At 42.3% G+C, this 24,909-nt stretch overlaps 1 protein-coding gene across 3 annotated transcripts in view; it reads right to left on the reverse strand.

Moving 5' to 3' along the window:
* The window catches only part of slc45a3 (solute carrier family 45 member 3), a 136,764-nt gene that overhangs the window by 28,850 nt on the left and 83,005 nt on the right, over positions 1–24,909 (reverse strand). For 2 of the 3 annotated variants that reach the window (XM_048612101.1, XM_048612102.1), the window contains one exon: positions 6,053–6,493. In XM_048612101.1, coding sequence (XP_048468058.1) covers positions 6,053–6,221 — 169 coding nt within the window. In that variant the 5' untranslated portion in view covers positions 6,222–6,493. Of the gene's footprint in view, positions 1–6,052; positions 6,494–8,480; positions 8,569–24,909 lie in introns of those variants that run through there. The other variant, XM_048612103.1, reaches the window with a different exon arrangement.

Genomic DNA, 24,909 nt, shown 5'->3' on the forward strand with positions numbered 1-24,909 from the left:
ATGCTGCTTGGCCTGCTGTGTTCATCCAGCCCTGCACCTTGTTGTCTCGGATTCTCCAGCATCTGCAGTTCCTACTATCTCTAAACTTCATACTTGCAAGGATTTCATCTACTACTTGATTGTGCAATTGAGCAACTTTCACATTGCTCAAAACGTAGGGCAGCACGGTGGCTCAGTGGTTAGCACTGCTGCCTCACAGCGCCAGGAACCCGGGTTCGATTCTACCCTCGGGCGACTGTCTGTGTGGAGTTTGCACATTCTCCCTCTGTCTGTGTGGGTTTCCTCTGGGTGCACTGGTTTTCTCCCACAGTCCAAAGATGTGCAGGCTGGGTGGATTGGCCATGCTAAATTGTCCAAAGTGTTCAAGGGACGTATAATTAGGTGGGTTATAGGGAGATGGGTCTGGGTGGGATGCTCTGAGAATCAGTGTGGACTTGTTGGGCTGAAGGGCGTGTTTCCACACTGTAGGGATTCTAAGTTCAAAAGATCTGAATTAATTTGGATACTGAGCAATGTAATAGCAAATTATCTGTAACATTGATAAATTGAGGTAAGGTGCTTTCATAAGAATAGTCGAAATAGCAACTGAAGAAACTGAATGGTCATGAAAGCGATCGAGCAATGCATTTGAACAAAATTACTAAAAGGTCAACACAGAATTAAAAAATAATTAAAACTCTTGGGTTTAGTGAAGTTTTGTTAAACTTCGACACAATCCTGATCAGGTGACACTGAAGTAGTCTACACAGCTTGGTTGTCCATCCTACATAAAATTGACATAGAAGAACTGGAGAGAACATAAACAAAGCCAGGGCAGGACTAATACAATTAATGGTACGGCTGCCCTACGTTTTGAGCAATGTGAAAAGTTGCTCAATTGCACAATCAAGTAGTAGATGAAATCCTTGCAAGTATGAAGTTTAGAGATAGTAGGAACTGCAGATGCTGGAGAATCCGAGCGTGTTACCAAACAAAGAGACTTAGGGGTGTAGGTGCATTGTTCCTTGAAAGTGGAGTTGCAGGATGGTGAAGAAGGCATTTAGCACGATTGCTTTCATTGGTCAGAACATTTGAGCATAGGAGTTGGGATGTCATGCTGCAGCTGTGCGGAACGTTGATGAGGCCAGTTTTGGAACACTGCATGCAATTCTGGTCACCCTTCTATAGGAATGATATTGTTAAACTTGAGAGGGTTCAGAAAAGATTTACATGGATGCTGCCAGGACTGGAAGGTTTCAGTTATCGGGAGAGGCTGAATAGGCTGAGACTTTTATCCCCAGAGCAAAGATCTTAGAGACATCTATAAAATGAGGGGCATTGATAGGTTGAATAGCCAAGGCCTTTTTTCTAGGCTAGGGGATTCCAAAACTAGAGGGAAAGGTTTAAGAAAGATTTAAAAAATGACTGGAGGGGTAACATTTTCACGCAGAGGATGGCGTGTGTATGGAACAAGCTGCCAGAGGAATTTGTGGAAACGGGTACAATTACAACATTTAAAAGGCATCTGGATGGGTACACGAATTGGAAGGGTTTAAGAGGCATATGGGCCAAATGTTGGCAAATGGGAGTACTTCAGATTGGGATGTCTGGTCGGTGCAGATGAGTTGAACCGAAGGGTCTTTTTCCATGCTGTATAATGACACTATTACCAGAAGTTAAGGTAAAGTTGCCATTGTCCGAGAGGACCATAAAACTGCTCTTTCATTAGAACCCGAGAGATGGCTGGTGAGGAGTTTAACCTGAGGGTCACCATGCCTCATGAGGGGCCAAGGTTGAGAAGGCAAGATTTTCCCGGTAACCTCAGCCAGTGCAGAAATGGAACCTGCACTGTTGGCATCACTCTACATCATAAAACAGCTGTGCAGCCAACTGAACTAAAAAAGCATATGCAATTAAATACCATTGAAAGGGGCAGGGAATAAGTCGAGATTGGAATCTATCATTGATGTTTATTTTGCGAGTTCAAGAAGTGATTCATGTCAGAAGAATAATGATTCTCAATTAGGCAACAAGTTATTCACTGGGCTACAGTCCCAATTAGGCCACAAAAAGTTTATTGCCAAACAAATCTTGAATGCTGGACATCACTGCAACTTTGAGATTAGGAGATTCGCTCTCATGCAATAGATCTGATGCTAGTCTAACATTAGTGTCACGATGGAGAGCCCTGAGGCACAAGATACTTAATACTTAGCAGACAACCAAATCCCCAAGTCAACATCCTGTTGCCCGGCAACAAATAAAAGCATGTCAAATAGCAGTTTGGCCTAGCAGAGTAACTTACAGTAGGTCTGTTTAAAGAAGTGGTGAGAGATGACTACAATTCTGTGCAACATTGTTGAATTTAGGGGCAGTAGGCAAGCTTTACTACCTGTAACAGCAATGTGAAGTAGGCACAGTCTGGCCATTGTTTGAAGGATTCACATACTGTACTGTGCATGTGGACATGGAGGCTACCAAAATCATGGCTGATCAGATTACCACTCCCTTATCAACTACATCCCTCAGTCACATCTGCAGGGGCCCCATTTGCAGGAAGACAGACAGTCTCCTTTGTGCATTCAAAATAAAATGGTGCTCTTTTAGCACTTAATTAAACTCTGCTAAAGTCTGAATGGCAGATTGTAATCACCTGCACTTTACATCGGGACCGAAGGATTGGAAAATGAGACAGCAAAGTATGAGCTTGCTTGCTGGCTGGGATTGCATTTCTTTTGCTACATCCTCTAAACTAAAGAGGTTTGCCAGCAGCTACTTAGAGATTCAAAATATTTCCCGTGCTTCAACTTGACTAACTGTGACAGACAGAATTCCAGACAACAGGCCGTCAACATTGCTGACACTGCCATACTAATTCATAAAAAACCTCTAAGCAGCTTTCGGTTTGGAAGCCTGGTTGATTCCAGACATTTTTCCGGAGGAAAGAAAGAAAAGTGAAGGTAGCGGGAGAGATTTTTCTTACTTTTAATTTTCCAAACAATACTGAAAAAGATGTGGACACATATGATAGCTGTAAGATTAAGCCAGTCACAATTTCCTAACTTCAGAAATCATTGTAATTGCACCCCTTGCAAGAAATCAGTTCAAACACGTTCTAAATTCAAAAGCAAGACAGGAGAGAAAAGGCTTGGGGCCACATAACAGCAGCTGAACACAAAATCGCCACATCACACTTCCAGATGGAAGCTGTGAGCTCCCAGCCACACAAAGCAAAACAGACTCACAGAAGGAATTGTTCCTAGGACACATCATTTGGTATACAACTACACTTTATTTCCCATCTACTATTACAATAGCTTTTATGATATAAGCAAGTCTCTTTCTCTCTTTCACTCCTCCCCTCAACATCATCGCATCATTTCAAATCATAAGTTAGTACTTCCCTTTCACGCTGGGGAAGGAAGAGGTTTGGAAATGGTAGATAACAAGGTGTAGAGCTGGATGAACACAGCAGGTTAAGCAGCATCAGAGGAGCAGGAAAGCTGACGTTTCGGGCCTAGACCCTTCTTCAGAAATGGGGGAGGGGGAAGGGATTCTGAAATAAATAGGGAGAGAGGGGGAGGCGGATAGCAGATGGATAGAGGAGAAGATAGGTGGAGAGGAGACAGACAGGTCAAAGAGGCGGGGGTGGAGCCAGTAAAGGTGAGTGTAGGTGGGGAGTTAGGGAGGGGATAGGTCCAGGGAGGACGGACAGGTCAAGGGGGCTGGATGAGGCAAGTAGGTAGGAGATGGGGGTGGGGCTTGAGGTGGGAGGAAGGACAGGTTAGGGAGGCAGGGACAAGCTGGGCTGGTTTTGGGATGCGGTCGGTGAGGGGAGATTTTGAAGTTTGTGAAGTCCACATTGATACCACTGGGCAGCAGGGTTCCCAAGCGGAACAGGAGGTGCTGTTCCTGCAACCTTTGGGTGGCATCGTTGTGGCACTGCAGGATGCCCAGGATGGACATGTCGTCTGAGGAATGGGAGGGGGAGTTGAAATGGTTCGTGACTGGGAGGTGCAGTTGTTTAGTGCGAACCGAGCGTAAATAGTAGTTTGTTTTAGCATCAGTCGTGAAGTCTTACAGCACCTTCCTTCCCTTCTGCAAACCTTTCTCGCACAAGTTAACTACAACATCAGCTCGAGCCAACTGTTAAGCCAACTCGAGTGTTGAGCTGTAATATTACCCATGGTCATACACTGATTGTAAAGAAGAGATTTGCAAAGGTGTGTGAAGAACCAGGATTTCAAGGTGTAAATATTCATGAAGACTGGTAGGAGAGTTTTACAACTACTGCCATGAATCTCAATGTAATTGTGTTTATTTGGCCCATTTTGTCAACATTGGACTTTAGTTTACACCTTTATTACTACAATAAACTCTATTCTCTAAAGTTTTCATCTTCCAAGGTAATGGATACCCGAAAAGCACAATTCGCCATTACCTCTGAGACTGACCACAACAGGAAGACACAACACGACCAGATTCACTAATCACCCTGTCGTACATCAAGGACATATCAGAGATAATCACAACACTACTCAGATCCCTAGGTATTAGAGTAGTCCACAAACCGACAACCACCTACGACAGCTACTGACGAACGTAAAGAATCCCATACCCAAAACCAGCAAAACTGAGCTAATATACAAAATACCATGCAAGGACCGGGAGAAACATTACATAGGCCAAAATTGACAATATGGATACATGGACACCAATTAGCCACCAAGAGACACAACCGATTCTCACTTGTCTCACTGCACACGGACAATGAGGGACACTAATTCAACTGGATCAACACATCCATAATCGCACAAGCCAAACACAGACACGACAGGGAATTCCTGGAGGCCCGGTATTCCAACCGGAACTCCACATTGAATTAGACCCTGTGTACAAACCATTGAGAAACAGAGCCAGAAGTAATACCAACCACCCCAGCAACCGAGGCGAATAAATAACAAGCGGGACAGAACACCGACACTTCACCGGAGGCGCACTGACGATGTTACCATGGAGGGTGATGAAACGTTTGCAACCAAACCCACTGGCTTGGCGAACAAGTCTACAACCTCAGTCTGTACACTGTCATACCGCTCCCATCAATAACACTGCTGGGCATTAGCTACTGTTTGGAGGGTGATTGGATGAAGTACTCAAACATGCAATAATGGCTCTTAGTGAAAGATTAACGGTGTCATTACACTCAAGCTTCAGAAGACCTTTCAGTGCAGAACAGAGATCCTACAGTAGAAGTGGTGGCATAGTGGTAATGTCACTGGACTAGCAACCCAGTGGCCCAGGCCAATAGTCTAGGAACACGTGTTCGAATCTCACCACGGCAGATAGTGAGATTAAAATTCAATAAAATCCAGAATAAGGAAAAGCTGGTCGTAAAACTATCATACAAGGCCATCTGGTTCATTTTAAGAGAAGGAAATCTGCCATCCTTACCTGGTCTGGCCCACATGTGACTCCAGACCCACAGTGAACCATGCGGGAGAATGTGAGATAATGGCTGGCAAACTCAGGACTGGCTCATAGAAACACACAAAATGGGAGCAGGAGTAGCCCATTCGGCCCTTTGAGCCTGCTCCACCATTCACATCATGGCTGACCATTCAACTCTGTATCCTGTTCCGGCTTTCTTCCCATACCCTTTTGATCCCTTTAGGCCCAAGAACAGTGTCTGAATCTTTTCGAAAAGATGTTAATGTTTCAATGATTCAACCGCTCAACTGTCGTGGTCTTTGCTCAACTGTCGTGGTCTTTGTGGTTAAACTGCAAGATGTTGATAAAGTCTAGATTTTCTCAATAAAATAACACCAAGGTTATGTAAAGGCCTTAACGACAGTTGTTAAAACTATACTAATGGGAACATCTGGACTATACAGTTTACCCTCAGTCAGGAAACCCACATAGCGCAAGGCTAGCTACAAACCCACATGGAACTGAAAATCTAGAAGCATTAGCGTCTGCAGCAGAGGGGAGGTGGTTAAAACATATATCAGAAGTAAAAGTAAACTATGAAACAAATAGGCATAAGGAACATACATTGCACAACCGTACTTACCCAAAACCATAGTCATGTATTTTTCTTGTACCCCGGCTTCCAGAAGCAGTGGGGGTACAAAGGTGATTCCAGCTGCCACACAAATCTCCAAGCCACACGTCAGTGAATTCAGTAACAACAACTGGGACCTTCGTTTATGGAAAAACATATTGGACTGGGGCTTCTCCATCACGACAATACCACCTCTAGTTCTGTGCTCTGTCTCTGACCACGTCCAGAATTTTCACGCCCCACTTGACAAATGTTCGGCAGCTTTCACAGTTTCTAGCACCACAAATATGAAGAGTTCTCCTCAACATTGCGCTAATGTGAAACTGCTCCATGTTCAAGCGCTGAGCATCCAGAACTGTTCATCGCCAAGCAGCTCACACAAACCCAACATGTTTCCAGCAGAAAAGAAGTTTATTTCCCCACAAACTCAAAGCATCAGTGATGGGAACTCTGGGGAAAAAGAAAAGAGAATGATATTTTCACTTAATTTTCATAGTTATTTCCCCCCAGTAAACCAGTAAAAATGCTAGTCTTTTGTTCAGTCATAGGATGTGAGTACCAAAGGCTAGGCCATCATTTACTGCCCATCCCCAATTACTCAAAGGGCTGTTAAGAATCAACCACACAGCTGTATGTAGATAAGGTAGAGTCTGCAGGAGAGGGAGGAGGTGAAAACAGAAATAACCAGAAAACAAATCTGCATAAGGCACATACAATTGCACTTACCCAAAACCATAGACAAGACCAGCATTGGGTCAAATTTCAGACTATTATTGAATTCAAATTCCACCATATGCCATGGTAGGGATTCGAACCTGGGCCCTCAACCCATTGCCTGGGTCTCTGGTTAATAGTCTAGCAATAACACCACTGAGGTCATCATCTTAAATTGCATGGCACTGTGAAACACAGATATAAGTTGTTTAGTTGACCGATACTTACTTGTTGGGTCTTAAGCAAATTGTGAAAAAAAAACCCTCAAAAAAGAAAGCCTGCAAATGTAAACCTTTGCCATAGAAAGATGTTGAGGTTAAAACTTTGAATGTCTTCAAGGAGTTAGATATAGTTCTTAGAGCTAAAGGGATCAAAGGTGTTATGGGCCAGGCGAGGCCCCTCAAAATAATTTAAGAAGGTAGCCTAGACCCTAACTTTTTCTTATTTTAAATACAAATGTAAGTGTCTGTTCCCAATGCAATGTGACTGGTTAAACTGCTCAATGTTAAGCAAAACACAATTTATTTAAACAGTATAGTTAAAATACAAACAAAAAGAGGAATTCAGAATAACCTAACTCTATTGGAAAACTTAACAGAATAATAAATACACTAACTGTTCTAATTAACTGTTCTAATATAGTAATATCCCATAAACACACCCTTTGGCAAAAAGGCAAATTCAGTAAAACAGATTTTGTCTCATATGTAATCTAACAGTTTAGGAAGAGGACCCCCAGGTTTTGGATGCAGTTGAGAGAAGGAAAAATAGCTTCCACTTCTTCAAGCCCACAACAGTAACTGCTTAAAGCTAACCCTAAAAAAAAAATCCTAGAAATTCTAGTCTGCGAGAGCTGGTTACACCCCTCCAGGCTGCTTCTATTGTTCTAACTTTTTAAAAAAATCCAAGGCTTCACAAGCTGTTTAGTTTAGTAGTTTTGGTAGACTGCTATGTACCTCTGCCTTACAACCTCTCTTAAAACAAAATAGGACAAAATAACCTCTTAAAGTCACAGGGGAAAAAAGCAGGAACAGAGTCGATGATCATATGAGAATGGCAGAACAGGCTTGAACGGTATGAATGGCCTACTTCTGCTCCCATTTTTTTATCCAATGTTTCTACGCTTCTATAACCAATGTGCAAGCAAAAACCTTTATTAGAAAGAGCATTTTCTTTAGAGTTCTAGAATGCAAATGTTTCATCTTCCCTTCATACGAATAGGAAAATACAATGGAAAGGAAAATACAAATGATTTCCTTAATTTCTTCAGCCCTCCTGTTATATGTGCACTTTTAAAACTAAAAGTTGTAATCCTGACTTTTCTATTTCATTCGGTCTTCTCTGAATTGAAGACCTTTGAGCCTATTCCATTATCTAGTAATACCCTCAACTCCATTTTGCAACTGACCCTGGATAACCCTCAACTTCCTTAGGAACAGAAAATCTATCCAACTCAACCTTGCACATATTCAATGGCCCAGCCTCCATTGCTGTCTGGAGAAGAGGCTTCCACAGACTAATGACCACCTGAGAAACGTTTTGTTTTCAACTTAGTCTTAAGAGAGAGACCACTAATTACTGAAGCGTATCCTTTTTTTTTAAGACTTCCCCAGACTCCAGCATTGGCTTCAGCCATTGGCCTGATATGGACACCTGCACATCATTCAAGTTGCAGAAGGAAAAGAAAACACGTATTTCAACAAAGGGACATTTCAGCCGCTACCTGGAGACTCTTTCTTTGTTGCTGCAGATCTTGTACATGAGCAAAGGAGTCCCTGCTGTGTTGCAGCATGCTAAGTATTCACACATCATTGCAAAGGCTGGAGTTCTTGGTTGAACACGTGCTATCCAGGAAAATTTAATAGCATTATTTAAAATGTAACATAGTCTCTTGGGATAGATTTCAAATAAACCAGCCGTCATCATAACGCCCTCAGGGACCCAACCACTCCCGGTGAACCATGCATGAACAAATACTCACATACAAATACTCAGATACACAACATAAAACACCCACTCGATACACCAAAGCCTACTGTACATAATGGCATGGCTTTGAACAAGTAACATGAGAAAAAGCTGAGTCAATCTCAGATTAGATGGGAATGGCATATTGTGCTGGTTACAGAATTATCAATGCAAAAATTAGTAAAATTCTCTGTGGGTCCATCTATAGTACATGGATTGCAGTGATTCCAGAAGGCAATAAAGGTAGCCCAGCCACATCCCTTCAATGAATTAAAAATAAAAATTCCCAACACTGCACTTACCCTCTACCTTTTATCCATGCTTCTATTCCTTTGTCAATGTGGTGCATGGTATATGGATCTGGTGAAAGTGACTATATTTACCTTCAATCAGAACAACTAACCAATTTCTTGCCAAGACTTGAAAATCGTACTTCAGGACAGGGAAATTAATGGCATGACCACAAGGCCTATTCTGATGAGCTGGAGCTGTTGCACTCAAACCATTGGCCTTTCAGTTCAATCGTTGTACATTTTCATCAGCTCTCAGTGTTTCAAAGGGGGAGTATTACTCGTGATGAAAGAGAAGATAAAGTCCTGGAAGCCCACCCCATTAAAAAGCATCCTGGCTGCTTTACATTGCGCGAACTGCAGTAACTCAAGGAGGCAACTCACCAATATCTTTCCAAGGGACATTTAGGAGGTAAGCAATAACTACTGACCCCATCAACAATGCCCACATCCCATGCACAAATAAAGAACATGGACAATGGGAGAAGGGAAAGAAGGAACTGAGGTTGGGAAGAAAAGAAAGTAGAGGAAAAAATGAGAATCACCCATTTTAAACAAAATAGGCATGTCATGAACTGGTAACATTATATAATGTTTAAATTGTCATTTCAGACTCTTATACCCTATCATTTTAAAATGTGGAGAAGCGGTTTTATGTGACTCAACATGAAGCATTTGGGATAAATTACACGGGAGAGAGCTCTCAGGTTAGGCACATCCAGTGGAGTTATCAACAACTTCTATTGACACATTAAAACAAATATTTTAAACTTCCTGATTAAATGTCTGCTTGTTCAGAGATGAAAACCCTGACTTGTTGTGGTAAAATATTCTTTTTTGCTTAATACAGCAGAGGAAGGTGTCTTTAAGAAACAATTAGGCATGTACAAGGGCATTGTCTGTAGAGATGGCTAAATTACTATCTGTGAAGTGTGCGATGGGAAGGCATAGGATGGGGCAGGGTGGGGGTGTTGGTGGGTGTGGTTGAATGATGTAGTTGCATTTTAAAAAAGAGAGACTAGCAGAATGTTTTTTTCTCTCAGAGGGCCAAGAGTCTTTGGAACTCTCTTCCTGAAATGGTGGTGAAAGTAGAGCCCTTGAATACTTTTAAGACAGAGACGGATTGATTCATGTTAAGCCAAGAGGCTGAAAGGTTACAAGGGCAAAGTGAGAATGCAGATTTCAGGTTACAATCAGGTCAGCCATGTTATGATCTTCTTAAGTGACAGGGCAGGTTCGAGGGCTACGTTCCTGCCACTGTGCGGACCCCCGAGGACCGTGTGCGGCAGTAGCTTCCAGAATTGGAAGGCAATGCTTTCACATGATTCAGCTTGATGGGTTGAATGGCCTACTCATTGTTAACCCGTATGTTTGTATGTTTCCAAATCACTGAAAGTAGGTCTGAATGCATTACTAAACCTAAACCTTTTTCATTACTGTGACCCATTACTGTGCATGGTATGTGGGCACTTTTGACAAAGCCAGCATTTATTGCTTATTTTAATGTCCCTTGAGAAGGCACCCATAGAATCACAGAATCCCTCCAGCGTGGATGTTGGTCATCCAGCCCATTGAATCCACACTGACCCTCCGAAGAGCATCTCACCCAGACCCACTCGTTACCCGAGCACAGCCTGCCCTCTCTGCTAGCAGCTGGAAACAATGTGAGCAACATTCCTTCGAAAGGCTTGATGGCTCTCTGAAGCGGATGCAGCAAAACATCAATGTAATGTTCTAAACACACACAAGAAAACTGTAAAGTTTACAGGCATGCATTGACAGGGCTCCACAGCTGGAGCATTTTTATCTTTAAATATGAAACCATTCAATAAGAAGAATGCTGCAATGGATCACATCCATGGTACGTTTCCAGACAAATGCACAGCAACTTTTAGTTATCATCAACAGTGTTATTTTGAGGTCAGATCTAATGTATTGCACAATTCCACTGGCCTCATACACAGAGTACAGATTGAAGTCAATCTGCAAGGAAAGGAATGAAGGAGCTTTCCAAGAATATGAGTCTCTTCTGTTAAGGAACATCAGACGAGATACTGTGAAGATAAAAACTGGGAGAGAAAGGAAAGAAGCAATCCCAGAGATGGATTAACAACTCTTTGGACCTTGGGTGAAGAGGACATGGTCATATTGTAAGCGCAAGTCCCAAATGTTTCCATCATAACGTGCACTTGCCACCAAGGGCCACCGTTTCATAAAATCAATGCTTCCTGAGTATGAACAGTCTGAACTAATCTCGCTCATGGACTCTCTGGCGCAAACCAATGTAAGGTCTATCTTGAGGATCACTCCAGTCACTCACTGCAGGAAAGGGTGATCTGGGGAAGGAAGCAAGCTCAATGCTGTCCCTGGTGTCAGCTTTGGCATCAGTTGGTAGCATCCTTGCTTCCAAGTCAGAACGATGTGGGTTCAAGACCCACTGTAGGACTTTACACACAGAAAATCCAGACCTGTGTGCTTGTACGCACTGAGGGAGAGTGCTGCACGTTGGAGGTGGGGGTGATGCTGGCTATCTTTCAGATAAGACGTTAAATGCATACCAGATGGTTTTTAACAGATCCCAAAGCACCCTGTTAAGAGGGCAGGGGAGTTGTCCCTGGTGACCTGGACAATATTTATCCCTTTGATTAACATAGGTAAAAAAAAAGATTATTAGATCATTATCACATTGCTGTTTGTGGGAACTTGCTACGTGCAAATTGGCTGCAGAGTTTCCTTGATTACAGAACCCAGTAAATGTCAAACGTACTTCAATGGCTGTAAAGGACTTTCAAATGTCCTGTGATCACGAAATACACTATTATTTCAAATCTTTTATTTACTTTTATTGGAATACAATCTGACAAACATCAAAAGAGTCAAAGCAGAGGGAAATGAACAGGTCTAATAATATACTAGATGTGAGTGATTGATATTAGGTCCAGGACAGTAAGCAAAGATTAGAATCATTTCAAAAAAGTATGGTGGCAAAGCTTCAAAGAATGGTGGAAAATTAGTCTTAGTCTGCACAGAACAGGGAAAGACAATTACCATGGGGAAAGACCAGCAGAAAGACAAACATCCAGCAAGGAACAGTAACAGTTCAACCCAAGTGTCTATGGAATATGCTGCCTGACACTGCTGTGGAGGCAGGTTCGATCAAAGCATTCAAAATGGAATTAGAGTGTTATCTGCAAAAGGAGGTGGCAGTAAGTGATTTGCTTATTCAGGGATCTGCTGCAGACATGATGGGTTAATGGCTTCCTTCAGCATTGGATACAATTCTGATTTGAGCCAGGCTTGGTGGTCAGATTCTCAAAATGGGTTCAGGAATCTGACCACCAGATGGAGGTAAGGGGCCCAACCCCATTCCATCACTGCATTGATTTGAAGAACGTGTGCTTGAAGGTTATGGTGTCGGGGGTGGAGTCCTCCATCTCTTGGTTTAGCTGAGAATGTGACAGTAACTGAATTGAATGCCAAGCTTGCTTCCTATTCAATCAGTGGCACCTAGTGTCTCCAGGAGGTGGAAGCTGTCTACAGATTGCCTGTGGCACAGGCAGATGGCAGTCATGATGGGGCCTGCCACTACCTTATCAACGGGCAGGTCAACTGTTTTTAAGGCAGAAGCAATTGGTCATTCAGGCAAAAGATGGATAAAATGAGTCTGATCTGGAATTATGCTGCTCTGTGGACCTGCATTATCTACTTGTCTGTTAAAAGCAGACTTGCCCACTTCCCCACAATAAACCCTGACAGCAGAGGACAGGGATGTGCAAGGTTCCATGTAGATTTCTGAGGGAGGAGTCACTGAACCCAAAACATTAACTCTGATTTCTCTCCAAAGGTGCTGCCTAATCTGCTGGGCTTGTCCAGCAATTTCTGCTTTTGTTGTCCATGTAGGTTTGCTGAACTGACGACCAAAAATAAGACCCTCAGCTTCTCAAGCTCCCAAATGGGTCAGACTTTAAAAGATGAACAGTTCCCCCACTGCCGCATCTTCCAGCCCACCCTCTGAAAACAGCAGGTGCTCTTGTAATGCAGGGATACTGCCATTACCTCCGAGCCAGGAGGCTCAGGGTCAAGCCCTACTTTTCTCAGAGAGATGTAATGAGATCTCTGAACAGGCCGATTAGAAACTATTTCCTCTCTGGAAACTGTGGTGCTGTCCTGGAGGCATCATTTTTAAAGTAGGACCCCAGACCCAGTCTAGACCCCACCAACAACTGAAAGTCCAGCTCCTGTTTTCTTTGGATGGAGTGACTGCCAAATTCTCAGCTAAACCACGAGGTGGGGCTGTCTATCCCCACAGGCGATGTAACCCTCAAACACAGAAGCTTCATGTTTACAAACAGGGAATTAACTCTTAACTGGATTCAAGGTTAAACTTAACTAAAGGAAGTAATACATGCCCAGAAGCAGCAGCGAGACTAAACAAGTGTTGAAAATGCCAATTCTGTCTGGAATTCTACAAAAGACAAGATAATAAAAGCAAACTCTGAAGAGATAAAACACTTCAATAATGCCTTTCCTCCCACACAGATTATTTGTCTGCATGTATTCTGCAGACATGCGGATTTCTGTGATCCGCATTTCTACCCTGCCGTTTGCAATTACCCAAAAATCATCCTCCAATACTTTATTGGAAAGTTGCACCAAAATACCTCTAGTTTCAAGCAATCTCACTCCGCAGGTAGAATCATAGAACGTTGCAAACAGAGACAATACAGGTCACTTCGGCCCATCAAATCTGTACAATTTCTGCTCTCTGAATTACTTTGACTAAAGCCAGGCTTCTGCTCCGTTCCTCTTCTTTAAGTAATCCTTTGATTTTCATTTGAGTAAATTCTTCACTGCTCGAGTCAAGTTTCTGATGTGGAGAATTCAAGACCAAATTTTCCTGAAAATATTTTCTTTTCCAACCTCCACTTTAGTCCATTCCGATCTGACAAGTGTTGCATAACCTCCTTTTATTAAAACTTGCAAGGATTAATGGTTTTCCCAACTGCCACCCATGATGAGTCACTGTGCTCGGAAGCAGTTAACATTAACTGAATCTGTGTCAGAGTGCAGACGTGTGTGTGTCACTTCTGGGTAGTATGACAAGTGTAACAACAGGTTGTTGGGTGGGACAATTTGATCAGATCCAGTTTGTATGTGGGAAATTATTAACCAGGCTTTCAACATCTTCTAAAAATAATACCACATTTTAAATAATACGAAGTACAGAACGTGGTCGTTAACACATATCTGTGTTATAACCTGTTTCTTGGTGCATAGTATTAACTCCTACAGACTCCTAAGGTGTGCCGCCCATTATTACGACAATGCCAAATGGACTGGTGGGCAGACCATCTTAGGACCTTGGGGAAGTGAAACCATACATTCAGGTCCTCCTCATTGTTATAGAAACTATGCCCATCATATTAATGCAATCTGTTGCTAATATGCAGTTAACTATTTCTTGTTAACACCAAGAAACTCTTCTAGTTAGACTAGGAAGTGATTTTTTCTGCAATTGCATAAAACGAATCAGGCCCTGTAGTCTCCCACAATTGAAATGGTGATAGCAGCAACCTTCATTGTAAGCAGGTATGCCTTAAGAACATTCCCAGCTGGTTTTAATAACCACTGGTGAAAGATTTCACCTAATTGTAGAAGGAGAGAGGACAGCTCCTCGGTTTATTATTAACTCAGTTATCAAGACATGGGGATTACGTGAAGGGGAACTTTTTTAATGCAGTGACCTGGGCCTCTCTGGGTGCTGACTGTAGACACAGAGATTGATGATTTCAAAGGGAAATGACAAATGGATACTTAAGAGATACAAGCTTCCAAGGGTAGGGAACAGAGCAGGGGAATGGCACAGATTAAATTGTTCTACAGCGAGCTGGCATCAATTCAATGGGCTGAATAGCCTCCTTCTGAACTGTACTGACTCTATAACTACAAGCCAGTCACAACTTTTTTTTCCAAACTCCATAAAGTGTCACCTTATATCTATTCCATTCCACCCCTGTACACTGTGTAAACTAAGAGCCAATGCTGGGGAGAGAAGTCTCATTCTGTGGCCACCCATCAATTACTTGCATTTCCTACAAGTGAATGTTCATCTCAAATGAACCTAGAACAACGGAAAGCTATTCGACTTTGGAAGGCATTATAGGTATCTACTTCAAGAATATCAGCACCTTACGAATGTATGAATTAGGAGCAGGAGTAGGCCAATCTGCCCCTCAAGCCTGCTCTGTCATTCAACAAATTCATGGCTGACCTAACTACTCCACAGTCTTAGCCACCACCCAATAGCCTGTAAACCCGTTGTTAAACAATCTACATACCTCTGCCTTAAAAATATTCAGACTCAGAATTCAGAATTCATTTGGAGGGAGAGAGAGTTCTAAAGGTTCATGGCCTTCTGAGAGAAAATGTTTCTCGTCATCTCTGTTTTAAATGGAAGATACCTGATCTTTAAACAGTAACCATTAGTTCTAGATTCTCCCAGGTATGGAAGCATCCTTTCCACATCTACCCTATTAAAGATTGCTCAGGGTCTTTTATGGTTCAATCAAGTCATTCCTCACTCTTACAAGCTCTGGCTGATAAGGGGAGGCAGTAGTAGTCATTGGATGAATAATTAAGAGCCCTAATGTTCTGGGGACATGGGTTTGAATCTCAGCATGGCAGGAGATAGACAAGTGCACTTCCTCTACAATAACACTCAACACTGGGAGTCCCCCAAGGATGCGTTCTCAGCCCCCTACAGTACTCCCTGTACACCTACAACTGTGTAGCCAAATTCAGAACAAACACCGTCTATAAGTTTGCTGATGACATCACCGTGGTAAGATGGATATGAAGCAATGAAGAGTCAGAATACAGAAAGGAGATAGAGGTCTTGGTGATGTGGTGCAATGATAACAATCTGTCTCTCAATGTCAGCAAAACTAAAGAACTGATCATTGACTTCAGAAAGAAAGGAGGAGAAACGCCCCCATCTACATCAATGGAACGGAGGCTGAGAGCATCAAGTTCCTAGGAGTGATAACCGACAACCTGCCCTGGACTTCCCACGTAGATGCAATGGTCAAGAAGGCACAACAATGCCTCTTCTTCCTCGGGTAGGTCAGGAAATTTGGCCTGTCCATAAGGTCCCTCACCAACTTCTAAAGATTCACCATTGAAAGCATACTGTCCAGGTGCATAACGGCCTGGTACGGCAACTGCTCTGCCCAGGACCGTAAGAAACTACAGGAGGTTGTGTGTGCAGCCCAGACCATCACGGAAGCCAACCTGCCATCCATGGACTCCATTTACACGTCTCATTGTCACGGAAAGACTGCCAACATCATCAAAGTCCCATCTCACCCCGGTAATGCTGACCTACAACCTCTTCTGTCAGGCAGACTATACAGCAGCTTGTACACATGCACCTGCAGGTGCAAGAACAGTTTCTTCCCTGCCGTTATTAGACTGATGAATGGACTGTTTAGCTTCAAGTAAAGTTGATCTTGTAATGTTGATCTTGCCTCGTGCACGCCCTGTGCGGTGTAACCTGTATGCCTCACTCTGTCCAAGCTTTTTCACACTACGACCACTTTGTCCTTGCTTACTATGATCTGCCTGTACGCTTGCAAACAAAGCTTTTTACTGTACTTAGGTACGCATGACAATAAATCAAATCAAGATATCCAGTTCATTAATATTCACAAACAGTGCTAGAGGAAACAGTACATTTGGGGCAAGTTCTCAAAAGTGTTAAAATCCCAGCTGATGGCAATACTGGGCAAATTGGATCCCAGAAAGGAACCTGTTGGTTGACACTGAAGTTTTATTTTTGCCATCTGGTTACTGGGTGGTCAGTCACTAAACATAATCACAAAAGGCTGCTGATACACTTTTAACAGAAGAAGAACTACAAAATTTACTGCACACAAACAGGAAAAAGAGAAACTTTTACATTATATCAAAACTAGTTGAAACAGTCTTATTACAAATACTAGAAATAAAGATTCAAGCCCTTTTTATCTTCAATTAAAACTGTGCAGATACTCAAACCTTTGTGAAGGTTCACCTTCTTTATACTTTAAAGTTTCTTCCTCCCTTGACATGACTGCACTTGACTTCTTTCTGGCAAACTTCTGCATTCACTCAGGCTAATTTCTTTAGTTAATATCTCTTCATGAGACTCTTAAACTGCTTGCTAACACTGCTCTTAACATGAACTTCTTAAACTCCTCTTCCACAGCCTTCTGTTCTGGGAGCTCTCTCTTACTTGTCCTAAACCACTTGGGACTTTTTTTTCAACCCAGATTGTTTCGGAGCCTGCTAAACTGCACAACTGCTGCTACTGGCTCTCTCTCCCACAGGAAACTGTACACTCACTGACTTTCTAGTTCTGTCTTTCAAAAAAGGAAACTTTTTTTTTCTTATGGCATCAATGGATACCTTAATTTCTTCCACTTTTCTAAATTGTTCTCTAAAGCACTGAACTATTAACCTCAAGGGATTTTCTGTTTTAAATAAGAGGTCATCAAATGACAAAGAGGTCATTTAAATATGCATAAACACATTTCCAGACACTGCTGCACCGCTCTCAGAGCTCAAATAATGAAACTCTTCTTCATCCATCCAATACAGAAATACAAACCCAACTTAAAGCCGTGCATGGTTTTGTCCACTTTTTTGCCAAATCATAACAAAAAAAAATGCACTTTCATCACAAAAGTTCCTGAATTTCACAAGCACTCTCAATCTCAAACTGTCCCAAACGTCTTGGAAACAAAAATAGTGAATGCCAGAATTTTTCAACTTTTAAAGTTTAAAAAAGCAGCCCCCCACCCCAATAATTATTGCCGCCTAGCCCCCCAACAAATGTTTTGACAGCTTGATGGGGGTAAATCCATCAAAGTCCTGGCCTCCCTTGGGGGGTCGGTTTCCATTCATGAGAGATGGTAATGAGTGGTGGAGTCACTGAGCTCCTGGCCCTTGACATGCTCCAGATACTTCCCGACAGCCACAGCCTACAACCCAGGGCATGTACAGGTAGCCCAAACACTGGAATGTTACCAAGAGCCAACAAAGGTCATCCAAGTGCAAAGTAGGAGGTGAGGCACCCCTGAGCTCTCATATACTCCTAAGAAAAGGCACTGCAATAATTGGGAGCTGGAACAATGTCTGCTCCCCTGTTAGTTTTCCTGGTCTGACTGTATAGGAGAGACACAAAGGAGTGAGCAATAAACTACAGGCAGCAGTTCGCCATTATATTCAGTCTCAGCCACTTGCAGTCATAAGGAGCATTTGCTGTGTTGCATTGTTGTAGCAAGATCTCAGAACCAAAGTATACACTGGCCCACTCTGTCTATGCTATCTTTGAAAAAGCTCTCCAATTGGCCCTACAATTTCTTTACAATTTTTTTTCCTTTATTCATTAATGGAATGAGGGCATCACTGGCTAGGCAGCATTTATTGCCCAACTCCAAGTGCCCAGAGGGCAGTTCAGAGTCAACCACATTGCTGTGGGTCTGGAGTCACATGTAGGCCAGACCAGATAAGAACGGCAGTTTCATTCCCTAAACGATATTAGTGAACCACATGGGTTTTTCCCCTCAATTGACAATGGATTCATGGTCATCATTAGATTCTTAATTCCAGATTTTTTATTGAATTCAAATTCCACCATCTGCTGTGGCAGGATTCGAACCCAGGTCCCCAGAACGTTATCTGGGTCTTTAGATTAACAGTCCAGTGATAATACTCCAAGGCCATTGCCTCCCCTCAAAAATATTTTCAAGTATTGAACCAATTGTTTTTGAAAGTTATTGTTGAATCTTTTCAGACAGTGCATGAAAAACTTTGCTCCATCTGTGAAATCCTTCCCACTCCCCTGCTCCTTAATTATTTAAATCTGAATTCTTTGGTTACTGCTTTTCCTGCCAGTAGAACATCTCTCTTCACTTTCTATTATCAAGACCTTTCATAATTTTCAACGTCTGTATTAAATCTCTCCTTAACCATCTCTAATCTCAGGGGAACCACCCCAGCTTCTTGTGTTCCTCGTCCCCAGTATTATTTAAGTGCCGTATTGTATTGGCGTTTAAGTTGACCACTGCAGTGTTCAAATATCCCTCCAATAACTGGGTGCCAACTTGTACACAGATCATAAACGTGAACCACTGGCATGGGTGTGGGTGGTCACCATTTTAAAATGTCATTCATACCCGATGCAAAGAATAAGTGCACCTTAAACTCCTGAGCATCTTGGCAACTTCAGAAATATGCCTGATTCTTGACTATTTTCTGGGTAATTAGGGATGGGTAACAAATGCTGGCCTAGCCATGGATGCCCACATCCTATGAATAAATATTTAAAAATACAGCCTATAATCACCTTTTAAAGATATGCTAAGTAAATACACCTTTGTGGGATAAGAAATTGAGGTTGACTACTAACGAGTGCATTTATGTTATGGCTGAAAGGGTGGTTACTTGGGTCAACTTGCATGTCCAATATATAAAGAATATGGTTATAGAGCATGATAAATGGGATCATCCTATATGCCAGACTGACTCATACTTTGCACTTTATGATAAATTGTTACAAAGCCTTGTCATCTCTATTAAAATTGCAGTGCACAAAATAGTACCCAAAACCTAACTTGTGCTTTACAAATCTGTATCAAAACAATGCTGAAAAAAGTTGCACACCACCAAATGCCTACAGGCAAATAAGAGGTAATCCTTTTATACCTGCCATGAAGGCAGTGCTTACTGTTGTGGGATACAAGAGATTTCTTCCTTTCAGTCTTTCTGCACAGTCTTAGCACCCAGTACAGTCTGCACTTGTAGATTTGGTCGTTGTTCATGTGTCAAACCAAAGTGTTAATCCCCCCCTAAATATGGGGCTGACACATTAGTGACCATTGAGACCGCAAACCGCAAACACGTGGTGGGATGTTTCAGGGACTACATCACCCAGCTGCTGAGAGAGCCCCTTTGTGATCATTATTAACAGGTTACTGCGCAGAAACAGAAGTGTTAACCTGATGATGCAATCCCAGCCCTCTGGGTGGTGTATATTAACCGGTCCTTGTAATCTATGGTTTGTTTGAAGCTCACCCCTCCTACACCCCAGTGAGGGTGGATGCACAATGACTTCATACATCACTGTAACTCAATTACCGCATCTCACAAAGGGATGCGATAGAAATTCTCTCTCTCTCTCAGGGAAGAAAACAGCAAGTGGAAGGAGGAGAAAGAAAAACACAAAATTTGCATTATCACAGCACCTTGCACAACATCAGGACGTTCCCAAAGCTCTTATAGCCAATTAAGTACTTTTTGATGTGTTGTAAGGGTAGAAACTTGGCAACTAATTTACGCACAGCAAGGTGCCAGAAACAGCAATGGAAGAAGCATCTGATAAAAGGATAAATCACTGGACACTGCAGCAGGGAGAACTCCTGATTTTCAAAATACGACTGTGGGAGGGGACCAGGGAGAGGGGTGCTGTGTTTAATATCTTGCCCAAAAGATGGCACCTCCCTCAGCACTGTACTGAAGTGGCTGGCTGGATTATGTCTTCAAGCCTGTGACACTGTATATAAAATTGTGAGATTCTGTTCTATACATTTGTGGTGAAATAACTTTCCCCAGTGATTTATACTTTATAAATATTTAATGTAGATTTTTATATTCAATTGAACGAGAAAATCATTTCCCCATCACCAACTTCTTTATCCCAGTCAGACAGGTGCTGCACTCTATTAACAGATCTTTTCTCCCCCAAGAAATCTTACTCAAATGACTCAAATTGTTTTCTGAAGAAGGGTCCAGACCTGAAACGTCAGCTTTCCTGCTCCTCTGGAGCTGCTTGGTCTGCTGTGTTCATCCAGCCCTACACCTTGTTTACTCAAATGACTACTAATCTCCACCTGCACCCAACCCAAACACAAACACTCCAGGAGGTTACTCAATCAAACAAACCAGATCCACTGCCATTCAGAACAAACTAAGCTTTGAGAGATGAACTCAAAACGTGAAGGCTAATAAAAAAAACTGAGAACTTTAAAAGGATGTCGGTGATGAAGAACGTAAGGCAACAATGCCACTTCTAAAACTTTGATAGTTGAGCAATAGGGTGAGACACGACTTAGCAAGGTGAAGACAAGAAACTTGACCCATGTCCATTTTGTGAAAAAAAGTGGCACACAACTCGTATAGCAATCTGGTAGACTCTGATTATAATATTCCTACATTTTTTTATCCTGATTCCAAACCTCTCACTGACGTTTCAAGAAATGATCTTACCAAGGTAATGTGCTCGAGAACGTTACAAGTGGAGACAGAAAGTATCAAATGGGTTGGGAAAACAGAGCACAATGCATTCAGCATCAGATTGTACAGGTCAGTCATACTGCTTTAAATCCCAGGTCTACAAATCTTTGCTGTTATAATTATGGTACAATTATGTTTCTCAGCCTTCATCTAACCTGTTCAGAATCGCTCTGACTGCATATTGCCCTTGTGCCTTCCAGTGGTCTATTCTATTATGATAATAACTATTAAAATAAAGGGACAATCAACTTCCACCATTTGATTTTAATACATTTAATTCGTGGACTAAAGTGAGTTTTAGAAAAGATCAAACAGTGACCTGAAATGGCCACTGTTATGACATGACCACAGATTGAGGAAAGCTTCCTTAAACCAGCATGGGACATATAAAATTAGTCTGGGACTAAAGCCACCATATTATCCAAAGGCAGTGAAACCAGACCACTCCGTCAGCCTCAAGTAAGTCACATTTTATTTAATTCACTTTTTCATGATATAATGAGGAACAAAAAGTTACCTCAAGGTCATTCAGCTTAGAAAGATAATAGAGTTAGACTCAGGAATGTACAAATGAACCTTATTTCAGTTGCTTGCCTGGCAGAGCATTGACAGAAAGAAAAATGGACTTGTAATCAAAGCTGGAACTTGGTCCGTGGTTTATCAGCACCCAGTAAAAAGTAAACTGGTAAAACAAGCATTGCCGAGACTGAAGTCATATCTCCAATCCTGCTTCTGCTGCAAATATAAGTCAATAATTTATCATCAGTGGCCTGGTGTCTAAAATCAAACACCTCTAAATTCCAGAGACTTTGTTCTCCCCATCTGTACCAGACACACTCCCTTTAAATGCATTGCGTTTTTTTTGTATTTGGTGATTATGTTTTCAGTATTTTTCTTGGGATACAGCTAATAAACCCTCTTTCTTTCACTGCAGCACCTTGGTAATTGGTTCTGCCATATTCTAATGAACTGTGTTATCACACTTCAGTTAAAACAACATGCTAAAGAAGTGAAAGTATTTATTGCAACCAACTGAGAAAGAGTTAAAAAGAGGAGAGCCAATTGCCCTCCTCACCTGATCATGACATTTCCCATTGTGAATTCCAATGAGAAGGCTACTTTTCTCTCTCTCCTGCCCCACCGAGATTCTCTGGCTGTTCTCATCTGTTTCTGTCCTAGGGAGCCTTGTCAGCTGACTGCAATTTTTATTCCAAAGTGCATCTCTCAAGCTGTCGCTTACCCATTGTGGGGTTTGCTCTTTGCTCACCTCCAACGCTGTTCCTGGACCTGCACTACTTCGGATCCCAGCATCACCACAGTCACTCACAGAGCGTTCAGGAGAGGAAAGAGCTGGGGCACGGGAAGCTCAGTGAGAAAGACGACCAGTAAGAGGGTGAGCCTGGGAACAGCAGAGCGCACAATTTGGAGCTTTGGCAAGGGGAAGCGTCCACTGTGTCCAGAAGAGTCAGAGAACAGTCAGGAGGGAGGTTTGGTAAACAGGATCGGCAGCAAATAGGAGCTACCTTTTTTCCTATATATTTCAAAATCTATTTCATTTTGAAACGTTGCTAAATTCTTACATCTGTAAATGCAATGTAAAATATTTTGAATTAGAGGGTTTATTTCACTGATGAGAAAAACCCTACAGAACATATTTACAGCTTTGACATTAGTTTTCATGGGAAAATATGATTCGCTTAAAGTCTTTTCACTTAAAGTTGCAATTTTCAGGAAGTTGACTACAACTTCAAATGAGGACTTATTGTACCTGGTCATTATCACATTGCTGTTTGTCAGAGCTTGTTATGCAGAAATTGGCTGCTGTCCTTCTTACACTTAAACAGCAACTGCACTTCAAAAGTACATTATTGGCTGCAAAACACATTCGGATGTCTGGAGTTATGAAAGATGCTTAAAAACCACAAGTTTTTCTTCTTGTTTTAACAGCAGAGAGAGGGGTCCCACATACATATAAATACCAACACTCACATGCACAAGGGTACACTGTGTAGAGGAAGAGAGGGGCACATTTGCACATTATAGGAGAATCATGTGTGCATGCAGAAAAAGAAAAAGAGAGAGAGAGAGAGAGAGAGAGAGAGAGGGATACACACACACACACACACACACACACAGAGGAAATACATACACTAATCCCCACGGATCACTGCTATTGTACCAGAGAGCTCCTTCTTTTAATATTCAATGAATCTCAAACCTGTACCAATTCCCCATAGGCTGTCTGTCACCTGCAAGCTTCTACCACTTGGAAAAACAGCTGTACACAACAAGAGGAGCTAATGTAAGGCAATGGGCAATGCCAGCCCCTGCTCCTTCCTGTAAAGTACTTACCAATTAAACAGCACCAGCTTCCTCCAGATCAAGCCAGTGAACTCCCTTCATTACTCAGCACTGTCAACCAGCAGGTACTTAACGAGGCATTTGCCCATCCGCAGGAGATGAGTTCTCATCTCTCAGACACATCACATCAAACCTCAAACCAGTTTAAAGGAACAGGGCCTGCATTCCTTTCCTGTTGAAGCTGTGTGTGAAATGGAGTCTGGGCTGATTCATTGCTGAGGTAAGGAGGCAGATATGCACCTGAGAAAGTCTTCTGCCTACCTTTTCTCTCTCTCTCTCTCCACACCTCCCACCTCCCTGCTCCTCCCCCATAAAGAGACGGGCTTCGCGATAATGAATCTGTGGGTGGTTACGGGGCAAACAGGTTATATCAATCCCAGAACAGGAAGCCTGCCTTCAGAGGGAGCTGTTTCTTTCTATTTAAGTAAAATCGCACACACATAGGATTAGTGACAACCTGCAATTTCATGTGGAGGAGGCTTCCCTGGAGTAATGTGTTTAATGTTGATCTGCATGGAAGATTAACCTGCACTATTTTTTGTCTTGCAAAAGCTATTAGAAAGTGGATGCTGATGCCTCACTAAGTACAGAACAAGCCAGCAGCATGTGGTAGATAGATTTCTCTTGTCAACAGATGGCTTCCTGGATTCACAGGGAAATACTTAGCAAACCCCTTGTAAAAGAAGCAACAGCCCTCCACTTTGATGCACTCGACAACACCATCAGATGCAAAGTGCCTAACATTCAGTCGCAGGATTAATGTCAGGCCAGCAAAATCAAAACGTTAAGCGTGCGCAGCTCTGTAATGTCACTAAAGGAGACATTGACTGCTATCATCTTGGCAGCTAATGTCTCCAAAGTTAGGGATGAAGCCCATTGCTCCAGTAACAATCATTGCACACCTGAGCCCTCAGTGAGTGGGAAACTTCTGTGCATAGCCCAATTGATCATATCTCCTTAGTTTTTACGCTACCGCAAATGCCTCGGGACATTTTGCTTTGCTACAAGCGCTACATAAATGTAACAAAAACAGAAGTTGCTGGGGTGCAGAGAGGAGTAAACAATAGGTAGGGATAGAGCCCGAAGAGAGAGAAGAGCAGTTGGACAGACAAAGGAGTTGATAACAATCTATCTAGGAGGGTGAATAGCTGTTAGCAGAGACTGTTAGTGGCTAACAATAGGTAGTGTACAATGGCAGGC

The sequence above is a fragment of the Rhincodon typus genome, chromosome 25 (assembly GCF_021869965.1).
Source record: "Rhincodon typus isolate 14 chromosome 25, sRhiTyp1.1, whole genome shotgun sequence".
Classification (NCBI taxonomy): Eukaryota; Metazoa; Chordata; class Chondrichthyes; order Orectolobiformes; family Rhincodontidae; genus Rhincodon; species Rhincodon typus.